Below are 25,939 nucleotides of genomic sequence, written 5' to 3'. Positions count from 1 at the left end.
CCTGGCACTTGGATAATGCCAGGATCAATTAAACGCGGCCGCGTCGTTTCGGTTTCGCGCGCGTGGCGCTTTCGCGATTCGAATACCGCTGGCCGGTGTCCATCTGCGAACGTTAGGGGGCAAATTGTGATTTATGCGGGGCAACGTGTTGCCGGCTGACGAAAGAGAATTGTGGACGTAATGAGTTATGGTGAGTCGCGGCTTAATGCAAATATATGGTCCGTTGCCGCGTGTAATCAGCCACGGTCGCTTGACATCCGGAGCGCGTGTACCCGCGACGGAAGGGAACGCGTTTCATTCGTGTCCCGCGCGATCGCGATTTTTTCCTTTTTCACCGTCCGAAGAAACGGGGGCGTGCACGATCGCTAGTTAACGTTTCACCGTGGTGTTCGCAGGCAATCGTGCCACCCACCGTCGGCTGGCTCCTTCATACACCCGGGAACCCCTCGTTCAAACAACATTGGCATATTTTCCGTGTAACTTCAAGGGTAAGCGAAGGCCTAGACACCCTTCGCTACTCTAGAGATTGCGCAGTATCGACGGTAACCGGTAGAGATCAAACAGAAAGCGCCATGATTACCAGTTATTAATTCACTAATAGTTCCGGGCGGTATTTGTAAATGCGGTAGTATTCGATAGTCGGCAGACGTGGTTAAACGGAAACGCACGCAAAATCGTAGATCGCACGTTAATATTAACGCGCACCAGAGAACATTTCTCTGTAACGTATGAACGTACGTGCATATTTCCCGTTTGATCTAACGTGAGAATCCTGGGTTTCGACAAACTTGAAACGGCGTTTTAGAATTTAGTAACAAAACGTGAACCTAGTTTTCCGAAGGGCGGCGTGCAGTCTCCGCGATAGCAAGGGTCTCTAGGGCTGTACGCTCGTTGAAACCAACCCTTGATAGGTGCACTTTTGGGGTAGCCAGGCAAGCCCCCTACGCTAGTGACTGTGCTTGAAGCCTCGAGTGCCCACCGAGACGCGCAAAGAGCGAAGGGCTGTGCGTATGCCGGCTGTGTCACGAGACGAGCTACATCCAAGATGAAATTTCAAATATTCCACGCTGCGCGCGTTTAATCCTCCCTTTTTTAAGGAAAATCCGTGCAGGCTAGACCGTTCGTGCGCGACCCTCGAGCACCGCCTCCTCTAACGGCAAAGAACGGGACGTGACGTCGCTCCCGGGGATATTTTTCGAAACGCTTTTATCAGACGATCGACAGACACTGAAACAGAAATGATACGTTGAAAGGCAAAGAACAAGAAAGAGAGAGAAAGTAAAAGATAAATATATTTCCAAACTGGATTTATCGATGCGGTAGCTGCGCTAGTTCTAAAAGGGTCAACGGTTCGTCTCGATGCACGTTGGCATCGCCTGGTACACGCATCGCGCACAAACGTTTTACGACCGGAATATCCATACCGCAAACTTATTCTTTACGACTAAAACATAACGTTTTCTTGCCCTCGCGCGCGTTTTATGGGCCGTCGGAGAGTATCGGCCGATGACATAACGCCGTCCGTAGCAGGGCTCTGCTTTTCAGCCGAGATTGCCTGTGCTTTGCGCCGGAAGCACACATGTTTCAAAGGCGGCTTCCCCGGAGCGTCTACAAAGGGTAAAGAGAGAAAAAAAAACGGGAAAGAAAAAAACACGAGCTGCTACGATAAATTCCCATCTGTGACAACGCGTCGCCTTGGAAATGACGACGAAACGAAGAAATTATGAAAATTACTGTATAATTCGTCGCTCTTAAAGGGGGCACGGATCTCGAACAGATCCCAGAGACCACTTTATCGGAAACACTCGCGTCCTTTGACAAAAGAGCATCTCGATCGACGATCATCCTTCAATTTGTCTCGAAGATAGTTATCGGAGTTAATACGATCATCGAATGGAAACAGAATCTACCGGCAACACGGTCATAGGTAGGATACGTTTGATCTTTACACGTGAAATCGCCATTGAAGAAATCACAATATCGGGCGTGAGATTTGTTGGAACGTTGTAGACGTCGCTTGGTAAACGTACGACAGACGATCGTATGAAACGCGCATCATTAGCGCCGCATGAAATGCAAGACTGACTTGTGTCGCGCGTTTCGTCGAGCGGGTGCTGAAAAATAATATGCTTCCTGACTCGCGGTGGAAGCGAGGAGGAGGTGGTGGAAACGAGGGACAAACGGGTTTAAATGGCGGGTAATTAAAAAAAACGGGCAGGGAAATCAGCTGGGGTTACAGCTCATTAGTTTTCAGTGGCGGAGAACGGTGACAGAGGCCGCGAAAATGCGATGGTTGAATATACCGGATATAGCAGACGCGCGTTACGTCGTTCTGGCGTGCATATACCCGCGGGGAGGAAGCACGTGTACGCGTGTCCCGCGGCGGCGTTAATTGGCTCCGCGAGATGAATATTACAAAATACCAACCGCCGCTGCTGAAAGCAGAGGCATCGTTTTAATTACGATATAATGCAGTGTCGGTCGTGTTCCTCGCGTGAAAGACCGATACCACCTTTTCCTCGCGTTACCACTACCAGCGGCGTGACGCCCCGCTTTCATTTGGTCGCTTAAATATGGGAGTCGCTGAAGAAAGCTTCCTTATAGCTGGGACCATTCGTCGAACACGTGATACGGCGTCCAACCGTTTCAAGGATCGCGCGAGAATGGTAAACTCTGGATGCGATCGCGAGAACGATAATGGGATCCAATGGGTCGTGTTTTCAAATTTCTAGGCCTTTGACTATGCTGACGTGGAGTCGAAAAGGTCCTTAAACAAACGGGAGTATAAAGTAGCTATGACTGCTGTTTTCGGATGCCGTCCGGACAAAGTAAAAATTTGTGTAAGGGCAGGCGAAATCTATTTTACCAATTGTTAATTTTGATAACTTTTTAGGCAGAAGTCAAGCAAGTTTTTCAATCTACCAATAAAGTCTTATACGACGAGTTTGAATCGTGGGTTTCCAAAAAATGTGTTACCAATAATACGCACGTTAACGCGGAGATATTGTTCACTCTACTCGATAAAGATTGTAGGTATTTATCTAACGGATCAAGTAAATTTGATAAGCGTCAGCAAATGCTTTTCTAGATAAAGGATATTTAATATTGGACGATTTTTATTTCGCGAGCAACTCCATCAGTTTAAAGTTACCATCATCTGTATGGCAAACGATATTCAAGAGATTAGATCATTATGGAAGAGGATATATCGGTTTGGATGATTTTTTACGTATATTACCAGCAGCATGAGAGCTTACAGCGAGGTAGACTGATTCAGTGCAAAGTACCTTAACTACGGAACAGATTAATCTAATAAAATCTCATATTTTACCGTAATCTTATAGATTAATATATAGTTCTCTTATAGATCCGTACGAAAATAATTGCGTGATTTTTAGGATAAAATACAACTTTCTCACTGATATTGTACAAGTTTCATACATATCTATATACAGTCAAAATAATTAATACTATGTACCTCTCTATGTACTTATAAAACAATAATGTAGAAAAAAAATAAATACTTTTCCTGGAAGATACCTACTCGTATAACCTTTACTCCTTATCAGAAAATTCTTGGCTCACCAACTGATAGAAATGAGAATCGACATTCTGAATTAATAAATTCGGTTCGTCAAACTCTAGAAGCTCTCCATCCCCCATCACGATAACTCTAGAGTACAAAAGAAGAAAATAAATATAAAACATACAAATCGCACAAAACATTCAAGGAAAACATACCTATCACAGTACATGATTGTTCTTATCCTATGTGCTATAGTGAGCACCGTAGCGGATTGGAAGGAAGACTTTATAGTTGTCTGAATAAACTTGTCTGTTTCTTGGTCGACGTTCGCCGTAGCTTCGTCGATACAGACGATCTACAAGCGAGAAATAATAATTTAAAATTGTCCAGAATATATCTTGAACTTTTAGAAAATTATAAGGCTACCTTCGCGTTATGTAGAACAGCTCTAACTAAACAGAACAGTTGTCTCTGGCCTGCGCTAAGATTGCTGCCATTTTCATCTAAAGTAGCGCCAAGTCCTCCCAAACGGTACACCAAGGAATGAACATTACATTTCTCCAATGCTCTGTATATGTGCAAGTCTGGATACTGATTCAAGGGATCAAGATTTTCCCTAATAGTACCCGAAAACAGAAATGGATTTTGGGGTATGACAGCTAACCGTGATCTGAAATGATTTATTTCCTTAGCTCTGATTATAAATGGGTATGTGAGATCCTCCAACCGAAACTATTATGAGACAATACCTCAATGCATTCAACTGCAAGGTTTGTATATTTACGTTATCGATTAATATACTTCCGAGAGTGAGTTCCGTCAATCTAAACAACGAAGTGAATAATGAACTTTTTCCAGCACCTGTACGACCAACGATTCCAATCTTTTCTGCTGGTCTTGTAATAAACGACACCCCATTCAAAGATGGCACCAGATACTCTCTGCAAGGTTCAAACCCCATAAGCATCACTTATAATGCCGAATGATAACCACCTATTATAGTAAAGGGCATCAACGCAGAGTGCTCAATGCCGCATTGAACAACCTACACCGATGTTCCCTGTCCTATAATCACTTCAATTACCTATATTTTAAGACGACATCTTTAAATTCAATTACACCCTGACTTGGCCAAGCATATGGTGGATTATCTCCTCTTACTGTTTCTACCGGGACATTCTCTAAATACTGTTTCACACGTTCGACCGCTATCATTTCCCTCTCGGTTTCAGTAAATGCATTTACCACACCAGAGAGCAATCCAGTTACAGATAACGTGTACGTGACAACGAGACCTATCAAGCCCGGATCCGCTATATCATATTGATGTTGCATAACAGCTATATTGCATACTCCCGCTAGAAGCACGACGCCAATAAGTTGCAATCTTAGTGCAAGCCACTGACTAACAGCGAACGAGGCAAACTGCGTTTTTTGACTGACTTCTAGCAACAATTCGTTCTCCTGTTTGAAGCGGGGTACGTTACGGAATGCTCTAATGGTTGACAATCCTTGTAAAGTTTCGTTGAAATGCGCGTATAACGGAGAAAGTGCAGCACTAGACAAACGCTTTAACTCTCTCGACGTTAATCTGCAAAATATATAATAACATATGATGTAACAATGCTATGTATAGGAGTTCAATCAACCAACCTGTAGTGATTTTGTATCCAATGGTAAACAGGTGTTAATGGTGCAAGTATTAAAAGTATCCACGGTAATCCGTAAGCTGTAACAATAACTGTTGCAATCAAACCAAATAACTGGGCAAATAATATGTTAGCAATAAATGGAAGACTATCGTCGATTGTATACGTATCAGATGAAAATCTGTTCAGAATCCTACCAAACGGGTGAATATCAAAGAATACAGTTTTCGCCTAGAAGTACAATTCATGTTACATTACACGTTTCAAAACGAAATCAAATATTTTTTGTGAGATTTACATACCCGCATTACAACTTTTAAAAGTTGCTTGTGTATAGCAATGGCTGCTTGAATTCCACCGTACGCAAACATAAACGCTCTCATTAGTGTAAATATCGTATTAATTAGGGCTAGTATGGCGTACATCGTTAAATAATAATTAGTACCTATATTACTATCACCCAAGAAATATTCTAACCTTAAGGGCTTTGAATTATCGGTGGTGTTAGTAATGTTTGTATTAGCGTGAGTAACCCAATAAGACAGCCATAAATCTGTTACGTTTCTTGAGCTTTGCATCAAGAACATAGATAGAACTATTGAAATCGCTAAATAATTGCCCACGGCCTTTACATAGCAGCCGTAAACTCCAAGACGTATTTTGCCTTTCTCTTTATATTCTTCGTTAAACGCAGGATATTTCTCTTCACCGTCCATTTGACACTGTTCTCTTGATAAATCGCTTATAGATATAATATCCAGATCCGATTCTACGGATTCTGAAGATAATAAGTATTCTTCTAAATCGGGTAAAACATCATTTGGTTTACCCTGATTAATGATCCTGCCTTTTGACATTTCTACTACTAAATCTGCATGCATCAAATACTGTGTCTGATGAGTACATAACAGTCTTGTTTTGTTGCTCAATAAAGCTAAAATAACGTGTTCGAATACATAACTGGCAACCTTTGGGTCCAGAGTTGCCAATACGTCATCCAATAAATAAATATCTTTGTCCGCGTATACAGCCCGGGCCAAAGAAATTCTTGTCTTCTGACCTCCACTTAAAGTATTTCCTGCTTCACCAATAGGTGTTAGATCTTTCTTAGGCAAGGCATTTAAATCAGCAGTGAGAGCACACGCTTTCAAGATACTCCTATTACAAATAGTTTTGCATAAGAATACTTCAACATCCTTTGAAAGTTTGAGCAACTTAGTACTTACTTATATTTGTTATAGTCATACGATTTTCCAAACAAGATGTTATCTCGAATTGTACCACATTGCAACCAAGGATTTTGCTTTACATAGGCAAAACCTTTTTCGATATCACTTATTGCTATATTACCGTGGACTTTAACAATCTCACCTAAAATACCATCTAAAAGTAGTGATTTTCCGCTACCTACTTTTCCCATAACGCCAATTAAGTGACCCTAAAATAAAATAGGCAATGTGTGAAATTTAACATAATTAAAATGTACTGTGTGATTTTAGCATTACCTTTGGAACTGTAATGTTGATATCATACAAATTGAAGATATCATCTGATTCAGAATTAAGAGATGGATTTAAAACGCTCAAAGATGAATTGATTGTTAAACCATTTTGCTCTAAATTTTGATGTGTTTTTATACTGAACATTACATCTTGGAGCACTAAATCTATTCCAGATGGAGGTTCTGAATAGTATGATGATATATCTGCATCTGGTAACTATATTAAATTGAATTCAATTAACATTATTACTGTGAATGCACTACTAAACTATAGGTGTCAACTTACATCTAAGATTTTTTGAATTCTCTTAAGTGACACCCAAGCTTCTGTAAGACCATTCAAAACCCATGGAAAGGCATTCAATGGACCTATTAGCATGTTCAATAATGCCATACTAGTAAACACAGTTTTTGCGTCGAGTTCATTTCCAATGAGTACATACGTAGCAAATGTTAATATGGAAATCAGCACAGGTGTAGTTGCCCAAAAATAAACACATAATGCGTCCAAATATTTTCTGCCACGTAGATACTTAACTTCACTCTCCCGTAATTCTGAACAAGGAAAAGTAAACAGTTAGGTATAAAAACGAGTAAAGAAGAGTAAATTGGTGTATACAAAAATATACTGACTCAATATATTTCGTAAAAAATGATCTTCCCAGACGTTCAACTTAATGGTTGTTAAGCCATTTAGTGTTTCCCCTGTTAGTTTAACTCTCTGATCTTTGCATTCCATTAACTTTGTACTAAGTTTTCCAATTTGATTCGCGATTACTTTATTTATAGGTATAAGTATTATCGCAAAAATTACACCAGCTAGGAATGAAACTCCAATTTGTTGAGACAGAAGATATAATGTTACGACTAACTAAAAGAAAATATAAAGAAAACTCTTAAGTAGATTTTTCAAGTCAATATAAAACATACAAAGAAATTACCTGTAATGGTATACTCCAAAATGTATGAAAGCTTGCACAACTGTTAACAAGTCTATCACTGTCTGTACTCATAAAATTAACAATTTCGCCAAAATTAAACTTTTGTTTTAGTTCAACATTAGAAGAATGCAGAATCTTTCTGTACAGTAATGTTATAACGGTGGAACGAATTTTTAGACCAACCATAGACATCCAGAATGTAAAGTGAGTATTGCAAAAGGCACCTGAAAGTATTAAGATTATAACTTATAACAGACATTGTAACTAACTAGATATTAGTTGATTAAATAATTACATTGATGCCTACCTACTAAAGCACTTATAAATATCAATGATGCGTACAAGTATCCATATGAGAGTGGCTCATCCTTATCTTCAATGAAACCAATTAATTTATTCAGTAGCAACGGTCCCATAAACGAAGTGGAGTCGCCGATAAATTTTAATATTCCAACTGAGTAAAATTCTAGACCAAAGCATTTGTGTAACAATTTGAATAAAGTAATCTTGTTTGTGACAACTTGAACGTCCGTTCTTAATACTGACTCGGAACTATCCATTCTGCCATTTATATCGCTGGGCTATAATATGTTATTATGTATTTGAAGACTATAGAATTATTGTAATTACAAAAGTAGTGTAGAAAATAAAGCGTTGCATTTATATACCACATTTTGCAAATGCTTATCAATCTTCTGACTAATTGTACTAGTACTGATATATTCTGGTATTTCAAATAGATCATCCGAGTGATTCAACAGACCGCGCACACCCTTCTCCATTAATGGATTTACCCAATGAAATATAAGTTTAGAGGTTATGGTTGCATCTTCCATTGCAGTCCCAAGATAAGATGGGTCCTGTTCCTCAGGGAATCTTACATAAGAGGAATTTGGAGTGCTCAAGAGTGCTGTCTGTTCTCCTACCTATAAACATGTTATTCTTATAACTCATGAATTATTTATGCATTATTTGTGCATATATAACTTTTAATGAACTTGCCTCATTGAATTGAAATGATCTCCTACTTCTGAATCTACTCTGACCTGGTATCAATGTTACAGCATAGAGTATTAATAAAGTGACTACACTGATGCTAAATCCCAATGACAAGTGGGGTAAAACATCAGTTTGTGCATTGTACTTGATATGACTTCTTAATAGGAGTACAGAGATGACAATTAATAAAAATATTAACGCTCGAATCAACACTGGGCCTCTAATATTAACATTCCTTCCTCTTCTCAAACTTAATATAAAACAGAGGTGCACAGCCCATGCTAATCCTTCAGTACCTGCCACAAGATAATCGATAGGTTTGGCAGATGTGGCCTTGTTCTTAATTGTAGTTAGTAGAAGATTATAACTCTGTGTATTTGAAACAGCAGAAGGTTCAGTGGAATTCTGGATACTACTCTTTGGAAAAAGAATCGATTTTGCGAAATCAATTGTATTATTCCATTCATTTTGTATTTTGTGCAATAAATCAGAAGTTTCCAGAGATACATCTGGCTTCTTGGTAGACGTCACAATATTTTCTTGTATTAAATCAAAATTAGACGATACATTGTTTTTGGGAGCAAGAACAGTATTAGTAAGGATAATATATGCTCTGAGTATAGGAAGAACTACAAGACAGATTGTAATTGCAATTCTCCAATTTATGACATTATTAGACCCAAAATTATGAATGCTGTGTGTGTTTCTTTTACCACAATAATATGCAGATATTATAGCAATACAGACTAAAACTGGAATCTAAAAAGTGTTTAAAAAAATACAGTAATATATACAATATATGCACAAATAAAAGATTTAGTCACGTAACACTGGATTACCTGGAGGCAAAGTTGTAGAAAACATACATCTAGATCATGCGTATCTGGATTCAAAGGCTTGAACCCATTTTGGTATCCGCACAATTCTGTCCAATTCCATTGCCATGTTTCCTCAGCGTTATCCATTAACCAAGCGTTCATATTTTAAAACTACAAGCAATCACAAATTGTTAAAATATACAACACAACAACTTTATAAAGTAATATACACCTGAAAAGGAAGTCATAGTTTCACTTACAAACAGATGGTATAAGTATAGGATTTTTATTGATTTTAATTAACAAGTAAATAGTTATTAATGTAATGAACTTGTTATCATAAGCAGATGTAAACAGATGAAAATAATTTGAAGCTAACCTGTGGTAGTATAATAGATTTTGTATGTTATAAATTACGTACTTGTGAAACATATATTCCAGTTTGTAGAACAGCAATATATATGTACTTATATCTGTCTTAATATTTGTTACACATTTCGTGATGTATCATGTTTCGAATTCGCTTGTGGCAAAGCAAACTTGTTGGTTAGGTTTCTGATGACAGGCCAGTGGCCGATGACGCATCTTGTAGTAATTCACGTGTGTGAATATGTGTACGAGAGAAATACATTAAAAAATAAGAATAAAAATGAAAATATCTTATTAATAATGCATTAAATCATTCGTTTGAGATTATAATATTCAGTGATAATAACGATGAGTAAATTGATTGTATTGCATTAATTATGTTCGGGCTGTGATCATAAAATAGAACACAGTTTGGTTAGGTATGAGTAAAAAAAAAGATATACATGATTGTGTACCAAATATGATTGTAGACGAGAAAGATAATGATGATGATAACTTACAACAGAATTTGTCAAGTAAAATACAAGTGGACAAAGATTTGGAAGAAGTGCTATTAAGTTACGTGGCAAGGAGCAAGGCAATTTTTAAGAGTCAACAAAAAGACGATCCAGATTTAACTTATGATGAGAAGTTAACAATTGCACGTAATATTTTTCAAAAGAGTCACTGTCTGTTCTTGTCCAAATTTGGTCATTATATGAAAAAGGAACATTTGAAATACTTTGAGAAGATCAAAGAGGAGGACTATGAGGTTGCTTATCATTTTAACAGATTACAAAGGTACTTTAATAGTTCAACCAGGCAGACTGACGTTAGAAATAGGAGATACCAAGCTCTGAAGAGCTTAATCGAAGAAGGAGAGTATTTCAGTGAATCTGAAATGATGAAAAGAAATCCATTATTGTACGAGCATTTAGTGGGTCAATATATGACTGAGAAACAAAAGAAAATTAGGGATAGTATAGATACTGAAAATATTACATTTGTTAATTTATTAATGGAAAATATTGAAAGAGATAATTTAAAGAAGAAGCAAAAATTACAAGAAGAAGAAGAGCAGAATGTAGTGGAAGAAAATGATTCAGATGAAAGTGAAGTAGATAATACGTGTACTCCAAAACAAAATGAAGAAAAGGATGTACATTGGGGTAAAATATCTAGTTTGAGAGATGACATACAACATAAGAACGAAACTGTAAAGAGTTCTTGTAGTATCTCAAGAGCTGAACAACAAATACTCAAACAAGAATTTGTAACGAACATGTATCAAAACTTTTTGGATGGAAAAGATGCAGACTTTGATTACAGGTGTTTATATACATTTAACTGTAATAATAGCGATTTAATTGTTTATTTATATATTATACATATAACTTTCTTTTCAAATCTTTACAGCACTGTCGACGATAATGAAGCATATGATAACATAGATATAAGAACACAAGACGAAGAAGAGAAATACTTCGATTCAGAATCACCTGAAACTATAGCTACCACAGAAGTTGCAAATGAAAATGAGACCGAGGATGAGCTGGATATTTATATGAAATCATTGAAGGTTAATTGATATTTAACAGTTTATGATCAGTGCACATTAAAAGTTCTGATTCATAGAAAGATTATTTATTCAATAGGAGCAAGATTCTGCAAATAGGCGCTCCTTGGATAATCTTGTATACGATGATTACCCTGAGATGTAATCTGTTATATGTACAGTTAATTAGATGTTAATGTTTATAAATAAAAATGTATAAAAACTCAAATGTTGGTGATATTTTTCTTTTCTTACCAACTACCACATACAAATATTACTAGATAAGGGCTAGAACTATTTCTTATGTTAACCTTAAGTTATTTCATTCGTGACTCTTTTGGCGCTGGTCGCCACAAATAATCAGTGTTATGGTTGACTGTAGTGGTGATAAGTAATGCGCGACAGCGTATCCGTATCCATCGGTAGGGTGATTCAAGTGCGAGAAACAAGTATTTAATTTTTCCAAAACAGAAAATGGTAAGTATGAATTTAATTTCCAGAGGCATGACAAACCCTTGCTTGTGAAAACATCAATTACATGCTAGTCGAATTTAAATGAACACATAATTATCCTCGGTAAAATTGTTTAAATGCCACGAAGGTTAGTTGTAAGAATTTCAATGTTTATACTTAACAATTCAGTGAATGTTTAAAGCTCACCTAATTTCTTTTTCGTCGAATGCGATGAGATAGACAATTAAATGCTATAATTTTTTTCGTTCAATGATATTTTATGGAAATCATAACCCCTACCCTTAATAAAATATTGTATGAGAAGTAGTACAAGTCTGATGCTACAATGTTAATGTCCTGTTGCTTGTCGAGTTATTAATAGAATTACAGTTATTATCTAGAACAATGGTTCCCTCTTGCTTTACCATAAAAGCATAAAGCAGTGCATGCTTGCGATTGAATGGCTTACCTAGCATGGTACTACCTGGTGTTCCTGGTAGGTATCTTTATTTTTCTCGCAGCCAATGACACCTGCTATAACCGGAGTAGAAGAGCAAGAGAAACTACTAGAAGATGCGATCGGTGTGGTCAAAGTACAGGCGTTTCAAATGAAACACTGTTTGGATAAATCCAAATTGATGGACGCATTGAAACACGCGTCTACGATGTTAGGAGAACTAAGAACCTCTCTTTTAAGTCCAAAGAGTTATTACGAATTATGTATCCTTTGATATTGAACAAATGATTTGACTATATAATGAATTATTTTTTCAATTTCTATATTTTCTTACAGTCATATTAGATATGGCCATTACCGATGAACTAAGGCATTTAGAGCTTTATTTGCTAGATGAATTTCAGAAAGGAAGAAAAGTTACAGATTTATATGAATTGGTGCAATATGTTGGCAATATTGTGCCCAGATTGTAAGTTTCTTGCATACAGTTGTCTATCATAATAACTTTGTAATAAACATAATTCCATAGGTACCTACTTATCACAGTTGGATTAGTATATATTAAAACAACACCAGGTTTAAAAAGAGATCTGTTAAGAGATTTAGTGGAAATGTGCAGAGGTGTTCAACACCCTTTAAGAGGACTCTTTTTAAGGAACTATTTATTGCAATGCACTCGTAACATTTTACCAGATGTTGCGGAAGAAGATGATGAAGATGGAAGTGTACGTATAGAAAACGAGCAAGTATAAAAGAGACAAGTTTAAATTTTGTGTTTCTTCTTAGGTTCGTGACAGTATAGACTTTGTCTTGATGAATTTCGCAGAAATGAATAAATTATGGGTTCGCATGCAACATCAGGGTCATACCAGAGACAGAGAAAGAAGAGAGAGAGAAAGAGAAGAACTTAGAATCTTGGTGGGAACTAATCTTGTACGGCTTAGTCAGTTGGAATCAGTTACATTAGAAAAATATAAAAAGGTGGATCCTAAATATATTTAATTTTCTCAGAATTATGAATAAAAATATTAATCCCTTCCTGCTGATAATAATGATTTTCAGCTTGTCTTACCAGGAATTCTAGAACAGGTAGTCAGCTGTAGAGATGCGATTGCTCAAGAATATCTCATGGAGTGTATAATTCAGGTAAATAGAACAAATAAATTAAAGTTGCAATGCAACTAATAATGATTGACGTTTTATATTTCTATTTAGGTTTTCCCGGACGAGTTCCATCTGCAAACGTTAAACGCATTTTTAAAATCTTGTGCTGAGCTACAAAATGGTGTAAATGTAAAAAATATAATTATTTCATTAATAGACCGCCTTGCAGCATTTAGTTCAAGATCAGATGGTGTTGGAGGGCCAGGAAGTCCTAATCAAGTACCAGGAATCCCACAAGATGTAAAACTTTTCGACGTTTTCAGTGATCAAATAGCCATTATTATACAGGTATATAGAATTATAAAAGTAAAGAATTTTTATTATAAACTCATTCTCTCTTAATTTACAACTTTTGTGATGATCAGATATTACACAAATTTGATACCAATATGATTAGTATCTACTGTTATTTAAATTATCCTTACTCGTTCAGTTTAAGTCTGAAAACTATTCTTAATGATAGTCACAAAAATTTTAATTACTTTCAATAATTAAAAGCTACCATTATTTATAGACTAGGCAAGATATGCCTCCAGAAGATGTAGTCTCTCTTCAAGTAGCCCTTATTAATTTAGCACACAAGTGTTATCCTGATAGGGTAAACTATGTAGACAAAGTCTTGTTAACAACTGTTCAAATATTCCAAAAACAGAGTGTAGATAAGTAAGTATAATGCACTATACTTGTATTTAAACATGGCTCAATATATTATCAATTTGATAAAATTTCCAGGCTCGAGTACAATAGTGCTGTATCAAGAGAATTAGTAAGACTGATGAAAATTCCAATAGATAACTACAAGAACATATTAACTGTTCTGAAACTCGAACATTTTGCCCCATTACTAGATTATTTTGACTATGAGGGTAGAAAGCTGTTAGCTGTTTATATAATAACAAACATTTTAGAAAATGAAACGTTGATACCTACTCAAGAACAAGTGGATGCGGTTCTTTCCATGGTGTCTCCATTGGTGCAAGACCAACTGGACCAACCTAACATAGAAGAAGACCCCGAAGATTTTGCGGAAGAACAGGGCCTTCTTGGCAGACTGATACATCATTTTAAATCAGAGACAGCTGATCAACAATACATGATACTGAGTGCTTCTAGAAAACATTTCAGTGCTGGTGGGAATAAGAGAATAAAATATACCCTACCACCAATAGTTTTCCAAGCTTATCAGCTAGCTTTTACATACAAAGGATTACAGGATCAAGTTAGTTAGTTAATTAGGTTATTAACAGAATTATTATTGTATTTATTTGGAATAGATTTATTTTCATTTTCATTGCAGGATGAAATGTGGCAGAAAAAGTGCCAAAAAATCTTTCAATTCTGTCATGCCACTATTACAGCTTTAATGAAGGCTGAATTGGCAGAGTTGCCTTTGAGGTTATTTCTTCAGGGTGCAATAGCAATAGGAGAGATTCGTTTCGATAACTTTGAAATGGTTGCTTATGAGTTTATGAGTCAAGCATTCTCGATATACGAGGATGAAATAAGTGATTCGAAAGCTCAGTTAGCCGCTATTACATTGATCATTGCCACATTTGAACAAATGAGTTGTTTCGGTGAAGAGAACGCGGAACCAGTACGCAACCAGTGTGCTCTATACGCCAGCAAATTATTAAGAAAACCAGACCAATGTAGAGGTGTTGCTACCTGTTCTCATATATTCTGGTCTGGAAAGTCATTAGCTACAGGAGGAAAAGAAGTACTTCTTCCTAATAATATGTTTAAATATTACATTCTATAGTAATACTGAATGAATAATTAATTTGCACGATTATTTTAGATGCAAGACGGAAATAAGGTATTAGATTGTCTAAAGAAAGGCATCAGAATAGCAAGCCAATGCATGGATACCTCAGTTCAAGTACAACTTTATGTTGAACTGTTAAATCATTATATTTATTTCTACGAGAAAGGCAATACAGCGGTAAGCGTTGTATAATGCCCACTAATATCCCTTAATATCTGTAACTTAATTATAATTTCTTTTCTCTAGGTCACTGTTCAAATCTTAAATCAAGTGATCGCAAAAATTAGGGAAGAACTGCCCAACTTAGAAGTCAGTGAAGAAACAGAACAAATTCAAAAACATTTAGCTAACACATTAGAACATTTAAGGAATAGAATGGAATCTCCAGAAGCTGATGGTCTTTCGTACCAAGGACTTTTCTTATAATGTAATTGTTATAAGGGATAATTTTGTACATAAAAAGATCCACTAATTATTCTATGAATCGATTACAAATTCTAAAATCAAACGCTTATTAAATATGAAAGGTTCCCAGATAACACTGCATAATATCTCAAAAAGCACCAGCGTATTACGGTGACGCCCCCAGAGGTATTACCAGGTTGACTCGTCTTCGAATGCACCAGAACACGCGATGCAATTTCAGTGCTGATACCGCCTGCTATAAGAGAGAGTGAGACAGATGATAGGGACTCTGCTCAAGAACTCCTGGCGCCATCTCTATGAAAAGTGCTCAAACTGATCGCACAGCATTATCGACAGCGAAGTGAACTACTGAAAACTACTAGTGCCATCTCTGTGGAAAGTACTAGAACTAATTCTCGACCAGTTTCAGCGATCCCCCAAGAGATGGTGTTAGTAGTTTTCAGTAGTTTACTTCGCTGTCGATAATGCTGTGCGACCAGTTTGAGCACTTTTCGCAGAGATGGCGCCAGGAGTCCTTTAGTAGAGTCAATAACATCTGTCTCACTCTTTCTTATAGCTTTCTTATATATCTTTCTCTCTCTTACCTCTAAAGTGGGTAGTATAAAATAAATTACAATAAATTTATAAATTGTTAGTTGTATATAAAAAATATTATTTGTTAATTCTTGAAATAGAATCTGCATATTTGTTTTATTTCCTCTAACTTTTCCTTGAATCTAATGCCTTAATTTTATTGCACAAGTTTTGTTATACTTTTTTTTATTGTGAAACAGAGGAGAGGTACGCCATCTGAAGGTTGTCAAAGTAGAAGCGTTCTCCACAGGTTTTCTCTGGCTTCAAAGATTAATTTTACCGCTATTTGTTGCTCCTCGAAAAGCACGTGTTTATTAATTGTTAATACAGAACACTTTTTTACGCACGGAAATGGGGAAAGGTCGAAAGCATAAGCCAAAAAAAAATTTCGCAGAAAAACGTCGAGAGAAACAGAAGGTACGATATTTATCATTAGAATAATGTACCGGCTGTGACTTGTGGTTATGTTTACTATTATACACAGATATATTTAGATTGTGAATATTTATGTAAATTCATGTATTTATAAGTTTACTGCTGAAGAATCCTCAATCTTTAATTATGAACAAGTGGTTTTTCTTTATATGAACAGTATATAGAATTTTTATGAATTATACAGAAAAAGGATGAATGGGACAGTACTCCGCATCATAACTATGCGGATATTATTAGAGAGAATAAGAATTTTGAGAATTATTATAAAACCCAGAAAATTGTTGACGAGGACCAGTGGGATTCATTTATGAATACCATGAAAACGAACCTGCCAGTGGCATTTAGAATTACAGGGTCTAAAGAGGAAGCTAAGGTATTGATGGAAATAATCAAAGGAGATTTCTTTAAGGAAATCTTGAACACGCAAGTGGAAGATGATTCAGGAAATAGCGTGGAAGCTAAAGATATATTACGTTGTCTGCCATTTTACCCGGATGGGTTAGCTTGGCAACTACAATTAACTAGAAAAGATATTCGGAGATCTGAAGCTTATTTTAGATTACATAATTTTTTAATCGTTGAAACGGAAAGTGGGAACATTAGTAGACAAGAGGTAGTCAGCATGGTACCGCCTCTAGTATTAGATGTAAAACCTTCTCATAAGGTATAATTTACTTACTCAAATGTATTGTGAGTAAATCAGAAATGCTGATATTAAAAAGATTATTTTACATAGATTTTAGATATGTGTGCAGCACCAGGGTCAAAGACGGCTCAACTCATTGAAATGATACATTCCGAAGAAGGAAACGCACATCCAGGTACTAACGAAACGTTTAATTGGAAATTTACAAAACAAATTTTATATTATATTTCGTTTTTATTATTCTTTTCTACAGAGGGCTTTGTAATAGCCAACGATCTCGACAACAATCGTTGTTACATGCTTGTACATCAAGCAAAAAGATTAAACAGCCCAAGTATTTTAATTACAAATCATGATGCCTCTGTGTTGCCTAATTTTACCACTACTAAACCAGACAATACTAAGGAAGAGTTGAAGTCAGTAAAATAGATGATAAACAAATTATATTTATTTATAAAGTTTTTTAACATTGTTACATCTCACGTTACAGATTTGATAGAATACTTGCTGATGTACCATGTAGCGGTGATGGTACAATGAGGAAGAACCCTGACATTTGGTGTAAGTGGAGTCCGGCAAATGGGAACAATCTTCATGGGTAAATATTAATTAATTATAAACTGTATAATTTGTAAACTATACAATAAAAGTCACTTACTTTTTATCCATTTAAAGAATTCAGTATAGGATAGCAAAACGGGGCCTAGAGCTTTTAGCAGTTGGAGGAAGGATGGTATATTCTACTTGCTCATTAAATCCGATAGAAAATGAAGCTGTACTTCACAGACTTTTTCTCGATACTCAAGATTCTGTGCAATTAGTTGACTGCAGAGATTTAGTACCTGGTTTAGTGTGCAATCCAGGTATTGTATATTATGCTTTATATTGTATAGATTGTGTTTGCGTTAAATACTTCATTCCCTCTATTTCCTAGGTATATCTCATTGGTTGCCTGCGTCGAAAGATTTGCAATATTACGAGTCGTGGGAAGATGTACCCGAACAGTGGCAAACGCAAGTTCATCCAAAAATGTTTCCACCAAAACCGGAGGATGCAGCCAAGTTTCACTTCGAACGATGGTAAGCAAAGACTCATTCTTTTGTTAATACATTGCGGTCCGCTACTGCTCCTATCAAAAATTTCCTTAGAGTAATGATTTTTCAATTACGCAGTATGAGAATATTGCCGCATCATCAAGATACAGGGGGTTTCTTTGTGGCTGTTCTGGAGAAAATAAAGTATCTACCATGGGAACACGGATCACGCACAAGCGATGAGGTTGCGCAGAATTCTAATTGTAAAGAAGAAAATAATGAATTAAGTCTGGAAGATGCAGCAGAGAAAAATGCACAAGGAAAAAGATCACTCGATGAAACAAACAGACCACGGGAATTCAGGAAGAAACGTAAAAGAATTGCCGGGTACAAGGAAGATCCATTCGTTTTCTTCAAAGATGACAAGGAAGATGTGTGGTTATCTATAAAGTGGGTACAGATATTTTTTTGTTTCGTTTATTTAATTGATTTCTTGTTTAATTTGAAAATTTTCAGAAATTTCTACAACATATCAGATGATTTGGATCCTCGGTGTTTATTAGTCCGATGTCTCGACAGGAAAAAGAAAAACATTTATTACACGTCACCCGAGATACGTAACGTTGTGCTGTCTAATGAAGATCAAATAAAATTAATAAATACCGGAGTAAAATCATTTGTGCGCTGCGACAATAAGAACATGAACTGTCCGTTTAGACTGGCACAAGAAGGTATACAGAGTATTGTAAAATATATCGGTGACGGTAGGAAAATCAGGATATCTAAAGACGATCTGATAATGCTATTACAAAACAACGATCCACATACTCCACCTGAAATTGTGAAACTTAATCCGGAGACGCAAGAACGCTTACAAAATTTTGGTAAGATATTTCGTGCTTTGTTGGGATGAAAACATTAGTAATAAATTTTATTGTACAAATTGCTTCACGTAACATTTCAGCAACGGGGAGTTGTATACTTGTATATGAAGAAGAAAAGACTGAAAACCCATTAAAGCTGCAAATGGTAGGTTGGCGAGGTACAATGTCCCTGAGAGCATACGTTAATGTACACGATGCAATTCATTATCTACGCCTGTTAGGAGCTGATTGTTCGAAATTTGGTATGTATTCATGAAACATACGCTAATGCTTTCAAGGTATTACTCCATGTTCATATTTCAGAAAAGAATAAATTCAAGGAGAATCGTGCTTCCGTTGCATCTGAGGTATTAAGTAATGAGATTATTAATAACGGAGAAAAGGATACTAACTCGAAAGAGGACGATAAGTCACAAACTTTAGACGAATTAAAAGAATGACACGTAATTTTATAATACGAGCTGATGTTCCTTTAATTTTTATCGAAGTATCAGTTCCAGTACGTTGTACGGACGAGTAAAAAATTTTTATCCTATTTAAAGTTTCATAAAGGTGCTCCATATTCGCGGAATTCCGAGAAGCGACAAGGTGGGTACCTATTTTAATGCACCAGAATAAGATGAATATAGTAGAAACGGAATAAAACGTTTTCACGGGAACAAGAAAGTGATTGTTAATTCGTGGGAAATGCCTTTTTTTTACTATTCATTTTCTATGAAATAATTTACGAAATTACATGTGATTTTTATGTAATTTGAGCGACAATTATCCTCTCCCTTTTTTGCTATCTTCGGCCACTAAATTCAAGGTATTCTGCTGATTATAGTACAAATATTATTATAAATATGGCCGGATGTAGAGGAATCATTAATTCTGAAATGGCCAATGCCATAACGTTCAATAATATAGTAAATTGTATTGAACTCTTTTCTTCTACGTTAAAGTTGAAAAGATGAATGTATATCATTGATATTCGCGTTAAATTACATTGCGCGTCAAGTACTCTTTCTTTTCCCCCTCGAAATTTAGTCGATAACAAGGATGCTAGATTTCTAAAGATTAGAAGATTTTTAACTTACGATTAAAAAATCTGTTATAACATAGAGATTTCTACTTAATAAAGGACGGGTTTTCCTATAAAAAACATTTAAATACACGTGTATAAATATGAAAAATGCTGGGTAGCTCGTAACGTACAGATAAACTATAAAAAAACAAAGGGAACAAAAAAAATATTTTCTAAAGTTTTTTGCACTCCGAAAGACTCGAAGTCGATGGCTGACGCTAGTAATCCCTGCTGGTCGGTGTGGTCATCTTCCCGCCGAGATTCTGAGAGTTAGATGGAGACTTTGAACCTAGAAACAAAACAATCCTCGCGATTATCGATGCGTTAGATTTAAATAACGCAAAACTCACAAGTTTTTCCGATTTTGTTTCGAGGATTGTTCGCACAGGGATGATCACCCATCAGATGCTCTCTCCACTTATTTTGATTCACGTGAGTGGAGCACAACGGGCAACGATCGTAGCATTCGATGGGTTCTGTAATACAAACGATACATCTTTTTATTACTTACCAATTTATCGTATTGTATACCAAATACGTACTTGTACACTTGTCGTTTTTCCTGTGTTCCTCGAAGGAATTCTCGTGGATCGCTTGCTTGCACGTCTCGCATTTAACGTAATTGCTTCTCATATCGCATTCGTCTGACGAAAGCAAGGTAAATAGACACGTGCAGATCGAATACATATTTTGAACGCAGTTCGAAAAATGAATTACTTACTTAACAAGTGCAGGTTTAAATACGAAATCTCAACCACTTGCTTACACGCCTCACACTTCGTTAACATAGGGCAGCTTCTCCAGTAATGAATGTTTAAACCCTCTTCGGAGTAACCCTGTCCTTTGGAAAGGCAAAATATGCACATCCTGCGAGATGAAAATGTATGCTTAACAAATAGCAGACGAACATTCGCGGTGCAATCGTAGATTACTCACTTGTCACCCTTATGCTCTGTGCTATTCTCGGACGGAGATGTTATACTTGCTGAACTTCCGGTACTAACAACGGGACTAGTTCTGGAAGGAGATTTTGTTATGCTCGCTACATTGTTCTCCGTCGACTTCGTTCGTGTGGGCGTCGTTGTTTTGTGACCCGCATCCGCTTCCTTTTTCCTCTGTGATCAGTCCACAAATTATAAGCAAGAACGTAACAAAGTGATCCATATTCGGATTAGTTTAGCCAGAATAAAAGATCTTTACCTGAAGATCGATAAGATCGAATTCATGAAACAATTGCCGGTACAATAAGTTCCTTCTCGTGATGTCATCGTCAGGAGGCAACTGTTTGCGAACCAGTCTCGGGTTCACCTTGTACACCAATACCAAAATCCTTTCCGAGACCTTCCTGACCGCTTCCGCTGGATGGTGCAGTCCCGAGGAACCCAGTTCTGACAACGTCCGACAAGTGAGTCCACTACAACAGTTACAATGCCTTATCAGAGTAATTGCGTTTTAAAGGATCAGTCTGAACGCCCGAGGTTGGACCTCTGCGAGTGACATTGATAATTGATAAGATCGTATCAAGCGTCACGGACAGAGGTCTGATATTCTTCACTGTTTCTCAGATCTACTAGAAGAACAAACTGATATCAAGATTAAGTTATTTTGAATCACCTTTGCTTGTCGGTAGATATTCCATGGTTTAGGATCAGCTGTTCCACCATTTCCAGTCTACTCAGAGCTAGTCTTTGATGAGTACTGCTGCTAACAGGTCTCGTTAAGTGTACTGGTATAATGTGTAACTCCCTGACGCATTTGCAGTCTGCCATGCTCAGTATCGTGTGTACTGCCATGTTATGGATTCTGGGAGTAGTGTCTCCTGACTTTGTCAGCAGTTCAGGTAGTAGCCTCTCCACGCTTCTCGCGATCTCCGCAGAAGATACTCTAAGGGACGACAAAGATAATATTTGTCACGAGATTGGAAACGTTAAATAGGCAATATTAAATATGGTACAGGATGCGATACCTATCCGTCGCAAATTCTGCGAAGAAAATTCTAATCAATTTCGCTGCCAAGCTGTACACGCTGAAGACCTTGTCTCTGAGAGCTCTGTGCAGCAGCAAGATCGCAGCCCTTGCGGTTTTGTTCGCTGAATGCTTGGAAACCTCCGAGTCGAACGATTTCAGTTCCTCCTTCAGCTGCATCAAACCTTCCTCCTTGTCCGTAAATTGTTTCGAATAGAATTTCTCTACCTGGTCAATGAATTTTACCGATTATTATTATCTCACGAATTATAATTGCGACGATCGTTTGAAACTTGCGTGACCATTTCCATTCCGAAGACAGCGATGGGCAAGGCAGCTTGCTTCTTCTCCCTGTCGTTCAGTTTCGATATCACTTTCGTTTCCGTATTGTCCATGTGACATTCCCTGGTGAACTCGTTCGTGTGTGAACTGAAACGCGATTGAATGCAATTGCTGCACTTTTGTCCCTACGCTCCCTTCTTTTTAATCATCTTACTGTCTTAAAGCGGGAATGGTCCTCTCCTCGTAAGCTTCGTAGCTCGAGCGAAGCGCCGGTCCTGCTGATTTCGTTTTCCTCCTAAGGGATCCCTTGTTGCAATTATTCTGTCGTTCGACGACCCCGTTTGTAGGACTATCGGTAACTTCTGTTCAAGAATTGAGAAACGATTAGCTGTATACTCTCACTGTTAACGTTCAGTCATCTTTATGCTTGTATAAATTAATTCACCAGGGCTATTTGGCTTCTGATGCAAAGGTGAAACGGGTGGCTGATGAGCAGGACCGGTTGGAGATATCGCTCCATCGCGACTTGGCGGAATCACTAATCTCGGTGGTGACGTGATGTCTTCAGGAGCAGCAGTCGTGTTCGACGTGCACGTGTCCACCGATACAGGTTCCTTCCCCTCAACCGACGACAGGTTATTCTTCTCCAATGGCTGCTCGAGCGAAAATACAATAAATGGAAGCTCTAATCAGATTCCACCCTTAGAATCATCTACTTACCCCGTGAACTTCTAGCAGATCTTGTACTTCCAAGCTCTGGTAGACTTGTTGTCTGTATTGTTGCGCTTGAGCTTTTTTCGCTTTAGCCTTATCGTAATCTTCTAAGGCTATGGCGTACTTCTTCTCCAGTTCATACTTTCCGAGACGCTCCCCGGCTTTTCTCAGGTTCTCCATCGCTACCTTAAGCTTCGAGGCGTACTCGAATCTCTCCTCTAGAAATTTTTTCAATCAAAATTATTCGTCGTCCTTCTCTTCGTTCATCGATGCACTCACCTTCAACAGCCTGCAACTTCTTCGCTTCCATCTGCCTTATAATCTTCGCTACCTCGCGATCGACGTACATCTCGAACGCCAGGTCATCGTACGGGGACGTGTAATGGGGGTTGTACGGTGCATCCCCTTGGCCAGTGAGCTCGTGTCCGTAAGGCTCGCCGAGAATATTGATGGCAATGAGACCGACCTGCAATCACAAATGCGACTGCAATCTTCGTTACCTTCGTCGCGTGACACGCACACACGAGGAATCCCATACCTGTTGATAAACGTTGTGCGCGTTACTGTGCGGTTTGTGAAGCCTCAGCTTTAACGAGACCGCCTCTGTTTCCGGAAGGGCGACGCTCTTCAGCTCCCTGCTTTTGTACATGGTCGAGGCATTGTCGGATAATGTGATGTAACCCAAATAGCTGAACTCTGTCGTCACGGAGGCGTTCTCCTCTCTGGACGTCCAGATCTCCAGCTTTTCGGCTGTAAAGCAAGATACGGCGACGATCGTTAAGACGCCCGACTCGTTAACGTGCTCTTCTAAGAAAAGGAGAGGTATCCGTAAACAACGAGAGGCAAAGCGTTGCGCAGCATTCAGCCTCGAGTAGAATAAGAAGCGAGGGTGAAGCGAAGGAGGGCGACGTAGCCTCGGGAAATCGGGGTTGCCGAGCTAATTCGATTCTCATTGTTACCGAGTTGTTTCCTGAAGGAAACTCGAGACTTTATATTACATTGCGACGTTGCATTCTCGGGAAATGATTCGCGAGTGAAAAATAAGTGGGAAGTTAGTAGGCTGAGAGAGATACGGAGGCGAGTTTCGACGATGTTGACTTACGGATTAGATATTGATGGGCCAAGACTTGTATCCTCGTAAGCTTCGTTGGGCCATGAAGGCGCAGAATAAGTTCTTGGGGATATGTACATCTTCTCGAACTTTGCCAACCTCTTACCGTCGGCCCGTGAACGTTCAGCTCCAACGAAGAATGTCTGTCTTCTTCGCCTGTGATTAATTATTATTAAGCACGACTCAGAATAACATACTGTGCTCGTGTGAAATGACTGCAATGCATATTGTCGCGACTATAGGGAGATGGATAATTTTTAGACAAAAATAGTTAAGGGATATTTTCCAAAATTTGTCTAACAACCCTTATCCGCGGTTTCTTTAAAAATCATCGTACACGAACGTTTTCTTACGTCGTTTTTATCTCGCGTCACGAAACGTTCCTCTTTTCTGCATAAAAATGGAGATTCCCACGTAATCGATAATGTTTTAACTTGGAAATTATGCTTCGAACGATGGACCGCTAACATGAGACACTGTCACGCGATACTGTGCCTCGGCACACGTTTCGCAATCACAACAACCAAAGGAACCCGTTACGATGCCTGGTTTTATCGTGTTCACTGATCGAGGATACCGCATTTAATATTTAACCGTGGAAAAAGAGAGCGGAAAACTAGAACCGATTATGGCTGAAGAGCAATGTGCAATCTGCAACGAGACGCGGTGAAGCACGTGTCGAGTCGTTGTTAACTCGTCTTCTTTTTTCTTTTCCTAAAGCAGCAACTTCCGAAAAATGATACGTTCTTCGCGTAGAAAAGAAAAATCGATATCCATGTGTGCAAACAGTTTCGCAGTTTCGTTATATCCTTCAGAGAATACTGGTTAACTAAAAAGCACGTATATATATCTAAGTATACGTCTCAATATCGTCGACGATCGAATCCACGGAAATTCACGCACAGCTCAAGGTTATCGTCGTTTGACTGATTTTACAGTCACAATCCCATGTTCACTTACTGGTTGCGTACACGACGTTGAATCCGATTTTGCGTGGCATGTCGGGGGATGATTTCCTAGCGACGAGAACGATGCACCGGAACCATATGTACTCGAACGGGGAGAGTGGAAAAAAAAGGGAAATAAGCGTGTACGATAGGAGAGTAGGGGGAACGAAGGGAACGTCAAATTCTAAAAGGCACAGCCATCTGAAAGCTCGATACGGGAGAGCTTGCAAGTTTCACCCCGGCGCGTAGGCAACGCCACTTGTACGTCTGGCCGCGGCGAAGCTTGCGACAGAACTGACTGGTAACTGCACCCTTTCCGCGAACGGAAACTCTGATCTCGAGACCTCGAGCATTTTCGCTCGGCAGAAGTGCCGCACTCGTACTTTCAACCTCTTTTTCGTCAGAGAACCAAGGAAACCAACGATCGATCGGGAGGGAAACGATTTGCTGGCATTCCCAGAGCAGCTTCGACCCTTTCGAGGGGTGGTAAAATATTGAACAACGAAGATCCGTTTCTGCGTTCAAGAACCTTCCCAATTTATTAATAAATGGACGAAGTATATGTGCAGTCTACTTTTGAAAATTGATTTTATCATATTACTTGCGAAAGCGTAGGCAATATTTATAGAAAAGGAAATTTTTGGGGATCTTGGCTAGGCTCCTGTACATGGCACATTGTG

The 25,939-nt window shown here is 38.0% G+C and overlaps 6 protein-coding genes across 11 annotated transcripts; 4 read left to right on the top strand and 2 right to left on the bottom strand.

The window, feature by feature from the left end:
• Positions 1-806: 806 nt before the first annotated feature.
• Positions 807-11,631, bottom strand: LOC143433213 (ATP-binding cassette sub-family C member 10). Of its 4 annotated transcripts, none has more exons than XM_076910442.1 (18): positions 9,856-10,021; positions 9,456-9,605; positions 8,616-9,375; positions 8,286-8,539; positions 7,925-8,198; positions 7,618-7,841; positions 7,310-7,547; positions 6,963-7,231; positions 6,681-6,893; positions 6,402-6,613; positions 5,478-6,333; positions 5,180-5,406; positions 4,611-5,117; positions 4,276-4,467; positions 3,953-4,196; positions 3,742-3,881; positions 3,545-3,673; positions 807-1,227 (listed from the first exon to the last, which is right to left on the bottom strand). In XM_076910442.1, exons 2-17 carry the CDS (start codon positions 9,594-9,596, stop codon positions 3,556-3,558), a joined length of 4,869 nt encoding a protein of 1,622 aa, XP_076766557.1. In that variant the 5' UTR covers positions 9,597-9,605; positions 9,856-10,021; the 3' UTR covers positions 807-1,227; positions 3,545-3,555. The 4 variants fall into 4 exon arrangements, with proteins under 4 accessions (XP_076766557.1, XP_076766554.1, XP_076766556.1 ...); XM_076910439.1 differs by lacking the exon at positions 807-1,227 and adding an exon at positions 1,628-2,767; XM_076910441.1 differs by lacking the exon at positions 807-1,227 and adding an exon at positions 3,219-3,445.
• LOC143433306 (EF-hand calcium-binding domain-containing protein 11) lies at positions 2,574-3,249 on the top strand. Its single transcript, XM_076910604.1, has 4 exons — positions 2,574-2,666; positions 2,733-2,828; positions 2,894-3,029; positions 3,089-3,249. The coding sequence occupies exons 1-4, from the start codon at positions 2,574-2,576 to the stop codon at positions 3,247-3,249; spliced, it is 486 nt and encodes a 161-aa protein (XP_076766719.1).
• LOC143433214 (coiled-coil domain-containing protein 97-like) lies at positions 10,031-11,566 on the top strand. The gene is made up of 3 exons (XM_076910443.1): positions 10,031-11,111; positions 11,199-11,361; positions 11,438-11,566. The coding sequence occupies exons 1-3, from the start codon at positions 10,225-10,227 to the stop codon at positions 11,501-11,503; spliced, it is 1,116 nt and encodes a 371-aa protein (XP_076766558.1). The 5' UTR covers positions 10,031-10,224; the 3' UTR covers positions 11,504-11,566.
• Positions 11,632-11,691: 60 nt separating the features above from the next.
• Positions 11,692-15,700, top strand: LOC143432943 (vacuolar protein sorting-associated protein 35-like). 2 transcript variants are annotated; one of them, XM_076909947.1, is made up of 12 exons: positions 11,692-11,814; positions 12,312-12,510; positions 12,593-12,716; positions 12,777-12,972; positions 13,034-13,228; positions 13,310-13,393; positions 13,463-13,699; positions 13,926-14,074; positions 14,144-14,630; positions 14,709-15,128; positions 15,210-15,353; positions 15,423-15,700. In XM_076909947.1, the coding sequence occupies exons 1-12, from the start codon at positions 11,812-11,814 to the stop codon at positions 15,600-15,602; spliced, it is 2,418 nt and encodes an 805-aa protein (XP_076766062.1). In that variant the 5' UTR covers positions 11,692-11,811; the 3' UTR covers positions 15,603-15,700. The 2 variants fall into 2 exon arrangements, with proteins under 2 accessions (XP_076766062.1, XP_076766061.1); XM_076909946.1 differs by having other exon boundaries at positions 12,291-12,510.
• Positions 15,701-16,410: 710 nt separating this feature from the next.
• On the top strand, positions 16,411-19,911 carry Nsun2 (tRNA (cytosine(34)-C(5))-methyltransferase Nsun2). The gene is made up of 11 exons (XM_076909684.1): positions 16,411-16,592; positions 16,795-17,274; positions 17,347-17,431; positions 17,510-17,672; positions 17,747-17,854; positions 17,932-18,119; positions 18,191-18,335; positions 18,429-18,740; positions 18,807-19,174; positions 19,255-19,416; positions 19,478-19,911. The coding sequence occupies exons 1-11, from the start codon at positions 16,527-16,529 to the stop codon at positions 19,612-19,614; spliced, it is 2,214 nt and encodes a 737-aa protein (XP_076765799.1). The 5' UTR covers positions 16,411-16,526; the 3' UTR covers positions 19,615-19,911.
• A 134-nt stretch (positions 19,912-20,045) lies between these two features.
• On the bottom strand, positions 20,046-25,565 carry LOC143432789 (centrosomal protein of 104 kDa). Of its 2 annotated transcripts, none has more exons than XM_076909682.1 (16): positions 25,273-25,565; positions 24,304-24,468; positions 23,740-23,951; positions 23,481-23,667; positions 23,208-23,419; positions 22,933-23,140; positions 22,702-22,849; positions 22,508-22,634; positions 22,207-22,433; positions 21,855-22,124; positions 21,441-21,672; positions 21,177-21,355; positions 20,962-21,107; positions 20,783-20,884; positions 20,591-20,716; positions 20,046-20,529 (listed from the first exon to the last, which is right to left on the bottom strand). In XM_076909682.1, the coding sequence occupies exons 1-16, from the start codon at positions 25,310-25,312 to the stop codon at positions 20,459-20,461; spliced, it is 2,652 nt and encodes an 883-aa protein (XP_076765797.1). In that variant the 5' UTR covers positions 25,313-25,565; the 3' UTR covers positions 20,046-20,458. The 2 variants fall into 2 exon arrangements, with proteins under 2 accessions (XP_076765797.1, XP_076765798.1); XM_076909683.1 differs by having other exon boundaries at positions 21,441-21,654.
• Positions 25,566-25,939: the final 374 nt, after the last annotated feature.

This window comes from Xylocopa sonorina, chromosome 2 (assembly GCF_050948175.1).
Source record: "Xylocopa sonorina isolate GNS202 chromosome 2, iyXylSono1_principal, whole genome shotgun sequence".
Lineage (NCBI taxonomy): Eukaryota > Metazoa > Arthropoda > Insecta > Hymenoptera > Apidae > Xylocopa > Xylocopa sonorina.
This window is presented reverse-complemented; position numbering and strand designations above follow the sequence as displayed.

Bases quoted from the DNA above. Each gene is read 5' to 3' on its own strand.
- LOC143433306 (XM_076910604.1), top strand. From the start codon at position 2,574: ATGGGAGTCGCTGAAGAAAGCTTCCTTATAGCTGGGACCATTCGTCGA. The intron at 2,829-2,893 runs GTAAAAATTTGT...ATAACTTTTTAG, and splicing joins TCGGATGCCGTCCGGACAAA to GCAGAAGTCAAGCAAGTTTT. The intron at 3,030-3,088 runs GTAGGTATTTAT...ATGCTTTTCTAG, and splicing joins CACTCTACTCGATAAAGATT to ATAAAGGATATTTAATATTG.
- LOC143433213 (XM_076910440.1), bottom strand. From the start codon at position 9,596: ATGAACGCTTGGTTAATGGATAACGCTGAGGAAACATGGCAATGGAAT. The intron at 7,232-7,309 runs GTCAGTATATTT...TTCCTTGTTCAG, and splicing joins TTTTTTACGAAATATATTGA to AATTACGGGAGAGTGAAGTT. The intron at 6,894-6,962 runs GTAAGTTGACAC...AATTTAATATAG, and splicing joins GAATTCAAAAAATCTTAGAT to TTACCAGATGCAGATATATC.
- LOC143433214 (XM_076910443.1), top strand. From the start codon at position 10,225: ATGAGTAAAAAAAAAGATATACATGATTGTGTACCAAATATGATTGTA. The intron at 11,112-11,198 runs GTGTTTATATAC...AAATCTTTACAG, and splicing joins GATGCAGACTTTGATTACAG to CACTGTCGACGATAATGAAG. The intron at 11,362-11,437 runs GTTAATTGATAT...TTTATTCAATAG, and splicing joins TTTATATGAAATCATTGAAG to GAGCAAGATTCTGCAAATAG.
- LOC143432943 (XM_076909946.1), top strand. The intron at 12,511-12,592 runs GTATCCTTTGAT...CAGTCATATTAG, and splicing joins AAAGAGTTATTACGAATTAT to ATATGGCCATTACCGATGAA. The intron at 13,229-13,309 runs GTGGATCCTAAA...AATGATTTTCAG, and splicing joins CATTAGAAAAATATAAAAAG to CTTGTCTTACCAGGAATTCT.
- Nsun2 (XM_076909684.1), top strand. From the start codon at position 16,527: ATGGGGAAAGGTCGAAAGCATAAGCCAAAAAAAAATTTCGCAGAAAAA. The intron at 16,593-16,794 runs GTACGATATTTA...TGAATTATACAG, and splicing joins AACGTCGAGAGAAACAGAAG to AAAAAGGATGAATGGGACAG. The intron at 19,175-19,254 runs GTAAGATATTTC...GTAACATTTCAG, and splicing joins AGAACGCTTACAAAATTTTG to CAACGGGGAGTTGTATACTT.
- LOC143432789 (XM_076909682.1), bottom strand. From the start codon at position 25,312: ATGCCACGCAAAATCGGATTCAACGTCGTGTACGCAACCA. The intron at 23,141-23,207 runs GTAAGTAGATGA...TCGCTCGAGCAG, and splicing joins ATCTGCTAGAAGTTCACGGG to CCATTGGAGAAGAATAACCT. The intron at 20,717-20,782 runs GTACGTATTTGG...TTTGTATTACAG, and splicing joins GAAAAACGACAAGTGTACAA to AACCCATCGAATGCTACGAT.